The 9,203-nt window shown below is 36.8% G+C and overlaps 1 protein-coding gene across 1 annotated transcript; it reads left to right on the top strand.

Moving 5' to 3' along the window:
• The first annotated feature begins 822 nt into the window (after positions 1-822).
• LOC104906227 (pentatricopeptide repeat-containing protein At5g15280, mitochondrial) lies at positions 823-4,581 on the top strand. The gene has a single exon (XM_010694960.3). It carries the CDS (start codon positions 823-825, stop codon positions 4,579-4,581), a length of 3,759 nt encoding a protein of 1,252 aa, XP_010693262.2.
• The last annotated feature ends 4,622 nt before the right edge of the window (positions 4,582-9,203 follow it).

Genomic DNA, 9,203 nt, shown 5'->3' on the forward strand with positions numbered 1-9,203 from the left:
AAGGTGTAAAGCAACGATTGAGAATAAGTTCCAGAGTTCGGAGGAGATTGTGGCGTATTTGAAGAAATAATGTAACAATTATCATGATGCCATGGCCGAAGAGGGGAAGGGAGGGGAGGCGAGGGGCTGGCTGGTGCTACACACCCTGAGGTGTGGTCAGCGCCCGCGTTGTGCTGGAAGAAGGTTAACGTGGATGGGGTGAACTTGGGGAGTGGAGTACTATTGGGGATGGTGTTGCATGATGATAAAGGAGTGGTCGAGTGTAATGTTGTTTTTTCAAACTATCGCTCGATGGGATGCTTGAGTTGTTGAAGCCAAAGCAGTGCTTGAGGGGATTAAAGTGGCGAAGGAACAAGGCTTCTAAAAGGTGGTTGTGTAAAGTGATTGTTTGCAAGTGGTCCAAGCTCTATAACTAGAAGTGAGCGGTTCAACCGTTCAAGTGATTTTCATTTAGTTTTAGAGGATATTGTAGCTTTGATTTCTTCTTTTGATTTTGTAGTTTGATATTTTGTTATGAGATCAAGAAACAAAGTTGCCCATGATTTAGCCCACTTTCAACTTTTGGAGTTTGTGATGAGATGTTGAGAGGATAGATTTCCTGATTATATTGTATGTTTTGATTTGGATGATCTAATGAATTAGTTCCGTTTTGGAGGTTCTAGTAAAAAAAAAAGAAAAGAAAAGAAAAGAGCAGAACTATCACTTTTTTTTTTTTACACAAAACTATCACATTCTTGTATGTTGTATTTGTATACTTGTATCATGCAAGACGTTTTAGCCTCCCGCACATGACAAAGACATGCTTCTGCGCGCAGCACTAGAATGCTTCACCGCATCTTGTCGACTCATCTTCGCACTTCCATTATTAACCAGGTCTATTTCTCCTCACTCTCTCTTTTTCACCTGAAATTTCATCAATTTATACTATCTGCTTTTTTCACTAGTTCTTCATCATCTTCAAATTCATCTGACAAATTAAGCAACACCCAGTTGAAATCTCCTCGTGTTCTTGTCCCTCTTGTGGGAAAATTGGTTCTTTCCAAATATACCCATCTGTTGAATAGTCAATCTGATAACTTTAATATTGCTAATTTGTCTCTTAATCAATTGCTTTTGAACATTTCTTATGTTTCTCCTGGAATTTGCCGCAAATTTTTGCGGGTTTCTTGTTGGAAACCTGAGTATATGCTTGAAATTTTACTGAGTTTTCAGTTGAGTAGGGAAAATTTGGGGAGTAATGTTGAAGTTGTTAAATCTTTGTGGGAAATTTTTAGGAGGGTTGATGGTGGAAATGTGGGATTTAAGCATTTGCCTCGTTCTTGTGAGGTTATGGCATCCATGCTTATTAATGTTAGGATGTTCAGGGAGGTTGAATATTTGTTATCCCCCGTTAAGAATCAAGGAATTTTTGTGGGTAATGATGAAATTTTCAGTGGACTAATTGAGGGTTATGTTAATCTTGGGTTGTCTGAAAGGGCACTTTTGATGTATGACACAATGAAGGGCCTATGTTTAGCTCCATCTTTATTCTGTTATCGATCTCTACTTGGGATTTTGATTGAGGAAGGTAAAGTTGATCAAGCGATTCGTATTTATGAGGATGGGGTTGAGGTGGGTTTTGAAGAGGTGAAGAATTTGGAGAGTCTAATAGGTTTTTTGTGTCGTGACGGAAAGATTAGGGAAGCAAGGAAGCTCCTGAAGAAAATTGTGGCTTCTGGATGGAAGCCAAGTCTAATGATTTTGAGTGAGGTTGCGGATGTGTATTACGAGAAGAAGGATTTCGAAGATCTTCTGAGTTTTTTCATTGAGATGAAATGTGCACCAGATACCTTGGTTGGTAATAAGATAATTTATTCTTTGTGCTCTAATTTCAATATACGCAGAGCAAATTCATTCATGTGGGAGTTGGAGAATTTAGGTTTTATCCCCAATGAGATAACCTTCGGAATCTTTATAAGTTGGAGCTGCCTTGATGGAAAAATAAAAGATGCCTTTGCTTATCTATCAGAGATTTTGTTTAGAGGCCTGAAACCTGATAGGCACTCCTATAATGCATTGATAAGTGGTTTGTTGAAGGCAGGTATGCACGAGCTTGCACGAGAAATTCTCAATGAAATGATTGATAATGGGATAAAACCCAATCTGGCAACCTATAGAGCTTTTTTAGCTGGGTATTCTAAAGCCAGGCAATTTGATGAGGTTAAACTTATGATGAGTGAGATGGCCAATTATGGTTTGATACTTCTTTCTCCTTCAGAGAATCCAATATCCAAAGCATTCTCTGTTTTGGGGCTCAACCCGTTAACTGTAAAGGTCAAGAGGGATAATGATATAAAAAATTTCAGGACAGAATATGTTGATACTTTGGGAAATGGTCTTTATCTAGACACTGATGTGGATGAGTTTGAGAAGAATGTAATGGGTGTTCTTGAAGAATCCTTGATTCCAGACTTTAATTTGCTGGTGATTAGGCAATGCAATCTTAAAAATGGTCAAGAGGCGTTGTTGATGGTGGATGAGATGCTTCAATGGGGACAAGATTTGTCACTTCCTGTTCTTTCTGCATTGGTAAGATTGTTATGTGAATCAAAATGCCATATCAAAGAGATCCCAGCTCTCCTAGATAAAGTATTTCAACTTTTCGTCAAGCTAGATCATAAAACACTCAATTTCACTGCTGAGGTTTTAAGTAAAAATGGGTTTGTGGATCAGAGCAGGTCACTCCTTCATGAAATGCACAAAAGACATCTACCAATTTTCCATGCAACATATACTTCCACCCTTGTGGCAGTATGCAAGCTTGGTAGCACGAGTGACATTCTTTATTGTTGGGGTCTTGCACGGAAAGATCACTGGTCACCTGAATGGGGTGATTTTATTATTGTGTTGGATAGTTTATGTCAGAGAAAAATGCTTGAAGAACTACTTGAACTGTTTGACGTCATGCTGGCATCAAACCCTTACTTAGGCATCCAAATTTGTGATGTGTTTCTTGAAAAAATTTCTTCTGCTGGTTTCACCGACATGGGGGATATCTTGGTCACTACACTAAAACAGAAGAACATTGATTTGCATCACTCTGTCTATAGCCATATTATCAAAGGCTACTGTCAAGAGAAAAGATTTTCAGAAGCCTTAAGGACATTTGACAAAATTCGAGCTCAAACCTTGTCCTTGTCGCAGGATGCTCTTTTACTGTTAATACCTAAGCTTTGCAAGGTTAACAGACTCAAAGAAGCAGTTGCTTTAAAAGATGCAGTTTTAAAAAACCATCCTTCCGCCTTCTTTTCTCTTCACAATGCCCTTATTATTGGTTGCTGCAGGGCTAATATTGTTGTAGAGGCAGAAGGTTTATTTCTAGAAATCTTATTGAAAAACATTCATCCGGATGATGAAGTTATCAATGCACTGCTTCAGGCTCACTGCCAAAGTAGTGATTTGAAGACAGCTAATGAGCTACTTTGTTTCATGGTGAAGAGGAAAATGGGTCTCTCACTGTCCAGCTATCGTGATTTCTTATACCTGTTATGCAAAAAGGGAATGTTTCATTCTGCCTGGAGTCTAAAGAGTCTCATGCTTGTCGAAAATAAGTCTCCATATTCCATCATCCATAATATATATATTTCCCAACTCTTCAAAACAGGGAAGCGTCTCCTTGTTGACGCATTTTTGGGTGAACTTGAAGAAAGTGGGTTGCAACTTGATGAAGTTGGTTACAATTTTCTGGTCCATGGGTTTTCAGTTTGCAAAGACATGACAAAGTCGATAAAATTTTTCAATGAGATGATTTTGAAGGGCCTTAAACCGAGCAATCGCAGCCTCAGAGCAGCAATAGGCTACTTGTGTAGAAATGGGCAGGTTCAGGATGCCTTACAATTAAGTAATCAGATAGAGTCAAGAGGCTGGAATGTTTGTCCTACTGTACATTATGCAATCCTGGAGGGGCTTTTCTTTGATGGTAGAGTACATTTTGCAGAAAGGTATCTTGCTCGAATCATGAAGAAAGTTTTAACACCCGAAACCATCTACTACAACAATTTAATACGCAACTTCTGCAGATATGGAAGAGTGGAAACAGCAGTAAGTCTCCTGGAACAAATGTTGAAGAAGAAAAGTATACCTGACAGATCCTCCTATGATTGTATTGTCCAAAGTTTTTGTGGGTACAATCACTTGGAATGTGCTATGGATTTTTTCAATGAGATGCTACATAGGGATCTTAAACCAAACATAAGAACATGGGACATGATCATTCAGAAGTTAAGCAAAACTGGGCAAACTAAGGAAGCAGAAAGTATTCTAATTTTGATGATCGAAGTTGGTGAAAATCCTACTAAGGGGATGTACACCTCAGTGATTGATAGATATCGGATGGAGAACAACTTGTTTAAGGCATCAGAATTAATGGACAGAATGCAACAACAAGGTTATGAACCTGATTTCTTGACTCAGTGGTCCCTTATTAGCAGCTTGAGCAACTTCACTGATCAGAAAAGTAATATTGGCACTGAAGGCTTTCTATCAAAACTTCTTGGGGAGAGTGGATTCCCTTCAGGGAGTACCAAGTCCAAACTGAAGTGAGATACTTTTCTTTTTTGTAAATTGTTTTCTTGTCCCATCCACAATGAGTTCATGATACTTTAGGAATGTACATAGATTGTTATCGATATCTCCAAAGTCCAAGTATACCTCATATTATGCTTGGTCAAAAAGTTGCCTTGCTTTACAATGTCCACGTTATAATGTACCAATGTTACAGGTGGTAGAAAGAGGGTTGATATTATTAACCTGATATACTAGGAAGACCATCTCCCATAGTTGTATGTTGAAGATAGACTTTGAAAAGGCCTTTGAGATGATTAGGTTTTTCTAACAAGTTCATCAATTGGGTTATGGCTTGTGTGCAGTGTGTTACTTAGAGGGTGTTTGATATATAAAAATTTGACGAAGGAAACGGGTTTAAATAAGCGTTTCCATCTCTAATTGCTTGGTATAAGTGTTCAGTAACAAATACTGTTTCCGGAAGGAAGTGGAAACAAATCATGTTTCCTTCCTCAATCATAAATCTCTCAATTGTTTCCATTCCACTAGGATACCAAACAACTATTAAAGGTAACAAATAACAATTATTATTTCCATTTTCCCTCATTATTCAAATTTTTTTCATTCCGTTTTTATTAATCATACCATACGACCTGTAATTGTTATTGGAGTTCATGCTTTGCCATGTCAACTGAGAAACAGGCATGGAGACCCTATGTCTCCTTTTTTTATTGCTCTTGCAATGGAGTTTTTGACTATAAGTTTGAAGACTATATTGGAAAAGAGTAAAAGACCCTGATTTCAACTTTCATCCTTGATGTGAAAAGTTGGAATTCACTCATCTAATATTTCTAGACGATTTGGTGGAATTATATCACACCTGAAGTGGTAAGTGGCTCTATTGTACTCGGGGTTATCATTCCGCTGACAACTCGCTGTACAAAGTCAAGTATTGATGATATGCAGAGTTGGCTCAGTTTGTCAAAGTCGTGTTGTTTAACGTTCTAAAAACTCAACTTCTAAACATCGTCCAAAAATTACTCATAGTCGTCCAAAAATTACTTAAAATCGTCCCAAAGAATTGAAATTACATTTATAACCTTTCTTTTCTTTTCCCTAAACTACCACCCCACCACCATCCATCTCTAGCCACCTCACTCCACCACCATCTATCTCCTGCCATCTCACTCCACCACCATCTACATCCTGCCACCACCACCCCCATTGCCACAACCACCTGCCCCACCTCACTCCAACGCTGTTGATTATGGTGGTGGTAATGATAATCGATTGATTCTTCAACCCCTTGAACGACATCGCTTTTGTTGATCATTCTTGCAGAGGAAATCGAAGGAAGGAAATCACATCAATTGCAGAGGAAATCGAAGGAATTAAGGAAACCGATTTTTTTAATTGGGCTATGGAAGGGGAACGTCTCGACATTCCCCTTCCATCGCCAAATTTTTAAAAAAATTCACGAGGTGGGTGGTGGAGGAGGTGGCAATTGGCGGTGGGAGGTAGAGGTGATGGGTGGTGGATGGTGGTGCAAGTGAGGTGATGGGTAGTGGTTGGTGGTGCAGGTGGTGGCAGGGGGTGCTGGGGGTGGTGGAAAAAAGAAGGGTAAAATAGTCTATTAAAACTGGACCAGAGGCAATTTTAAGTAATTTTGGTGCGATGTTTAACAATCCTGGTGCTAGATGTTTGTAGTCTTTGTACTCTCTAGGAACGTTGTGACAAAGTTTCAGAGATACATTAGGTGGTTTTTCAACGACTGGTGATACTTTTATGTCAAAAAGCCATAGTTTTATGGGAAAGTTTGTTTGATAAAGGTTACAGCATGTCTCAATGTCAAAAAGTGTTCCTACAGTGGAATCTTGCAAAGCTTTAGCCAACAGAAATCGAAGTCAAGAGTAGAAAGTAGAAACCTTTGTAATTCTCATTCTGTAGTTATCTTTCTGCTTTACACGACTTCAGGCAGATAAAGCAGCTATAAAAGCTATGCTTGTCAATCGAGTAGGTGATTTTGGATAATCTTTCTTCTAGAAATGAAAGTTACATTTAACTGTAAAAAAGTTACATATTTGTTGCTAAGTATAGTCTTAAAGTCTTAATATGATGGGATTGCATGTCGCCTTCACAGTAAGAGGCAAAGTAGAAACCTTTAACATCATAATTTTTTCTAGCACCGAAACATAAGGATGATGCCATAGGCTTATCTATTATCTAATACTTGTAGTTTTGGGGTGCATATAATTCATGGAGAGGTCAAAAGTAGAGCTAGAAAACTTTGGTATTAGATTCACATTTTATGGTGACATCGAGTTAAAGCTCATATGGCCGAGAATTTTCTGAAGTAATAAGGGTTTGAACCTTTGCTTTGTAAGATTCTTTGCCATTGTTTCGTTGTATATTTTATTGACTGTCTAAGGGCGTGTTCGACAATAATTTTTGAAGTGACTTTTAGTATTTGGACTAAGTCAAAACTCTAATATTGGTGGAGAGTAGTGTTTGAAGTAACTTTTGGTGTCTGAACTAATGTTTTGGAGAAGTTATAAATATTACCTTTTGGGGGTACATGTAGCTTTTGAAAATTGAATATAGTTTATGTGTGTTAAGTTTTCTAAACTAATTACTTTCTCCGTTTCAATTTAGTTGTGACACTTTCTATTTTAGAAAGTTTCAATTTAGTTGTGACACTTTCATTTTGGGTAATAACTTCTCTCTATCTCATGAGACCCTTTTTACTTTCTTTCTCTATCTCTCTCCTCTCCAAAAAATGCCTAAGAATCCGTGATTTTAAAAGTGTCACAACCAAATTGAAACAGAGGAAGTAGTTTTTTGAAAACTAGTTACCGTAAAAGCAATTCACCTTCGAATTCTAATAGTTAATATTTGACGGCTAACAGCTAGTAAAACAACTAATAGATACCACAACAGCTAACCGTTACCGGAATAACTATTTTCGCCGAAGATATCCTAAGAAACATAAAATCAATTTGAAATATAAACTAATTTATGTGGAAAAAAAGCAAATTATTTCTAAATTTAAATAATCATATATATGCATAATTTTCTATCAAAATGACATTTGCAATGTGTTAAACTCTAAAAACGTAAAGTAGATCTGTAGATTGAAACTTTTTGCTAAAAGCCGTGAATACCTAATGTTATAAATAAAAAAGTGAAAGGATGTTGAATATATTGTTATTCTTCCCCTTGGACAGATCAAACACATATCCATTATCAAGATTATGACTCAGAGTTAACATACAAAATTAATGGTTCAGACTTCAGAGCTGATATGGTAATCTAGTCGTTGGTGGTTGACGACTACTTTCGAATTTTCACAATAAGAGTAATTGTTGTGAACTAAATGTTACAATTTAGAACCAATCAATAACTTAACGGAATCATAGTTTTTTGCGGGCATATATCAAGATAATAGGACATTTTGTGGGGATATACCTCACTAATTTTTTTTTGTGGGGATATACAACCTAAATTTTAGTTTTGTTAAAAGGTACCAAAAACACTATTTGCAACAATAAGTCAAGTTTCCGTCCTTTGACTTGGTAGGAACTTGCTAGTGAGCTACAAAGTGACAATGAGTAGTTGGAGGAAAATGAATGCAATAGGGGCAATTAAATATCACGCACTATAAAAAGAATAATTAAACAATTCAAAGACCGAAAATTTGACTTTCTCGCCATAAATAGTGTTTTTGATACCTCTTAACAAAACTTAAATTTAGGTTGGTATATCCCAAAAAAAAAATTAGTGAGCTATATCCCCACAAAATAATCTATTACCCTGGTATATCCCCGCAAACAAATGAACAACTCTATTATGTACGTCAAATTAGTTTGTTTCGGGGTGTTTTTCAATGTAAAATTTTAAGATCTGGTTACATATTCTACACCTTCAATATAACTCAGCCTTCCTGAAACCTCCCAGAGTTACTTACATTAGGAAATAATATGTACACAACTCAAGACATGAAAATTCCACAAATTCATTGAATATTGCAGACAATCAGCTTGTCAAACATCATTAATACCTAACATTTCCAAAAGTGTAGATATAGCTTGGAAGGTTGATGGTGTGATTGTTATGGGAATTTGCGCATGTATATTCCTCAATGTACATGATCATACTTCTCATATGACCCCAGGGGAGCTGGACATCCAGTATCTGCTTTTGCATAACGGAAATAAAGAGCTACATGCACCAACATATAGAGCTTCCAAAAGTGGTAATTTAGAAATACATGACATTAAACCTTAAGTTAGTTGTTGCAGTATTATATTGAGGTTCATGCACATTATTCCTAAAAAGGCACCAAATATCTAAATTGGGATCAGCTTGGTTCTTTTTCCACAAGAAAATTTTTTAGGTGAGTTTATTCCTCAAACTCAACTCCAAACTTCCGACTATGTCACATCAGCTTTTCACTATTTTTTAATTCTATAGACTTACTTTAGACTCATTCCAATTTTATATTTTATTCCTCAAACTCTATATAGACCCACTCCACAAAAAAAAAAGAATAAGACACATGGTATTTTTTTATTGGTCAAAAAATATATCCTTTGCATGGCAAGAGTCTTGAGAGGAGTCTTGAATATCAAAACCCAACTCAAGACTCAGTCTAAGACTTTACT

The sequence above is a fragment of the Beta vulgaris genome, chromosome 2, assembly GCF_026745355.1.
Source record: "Beta vulgaris subsp. vulgaris cultivar EL10 chromosome 2, EL10.2, whole genome shotgun sequence".
NCBI classification, from domain to species: domain Eukaryota; kingdom Viridiplantae; phylum Streptophyta; class Magnoliopsida; order Caryophyllales; family Amaranthaceae; genus Beta; species Beta vulgaris.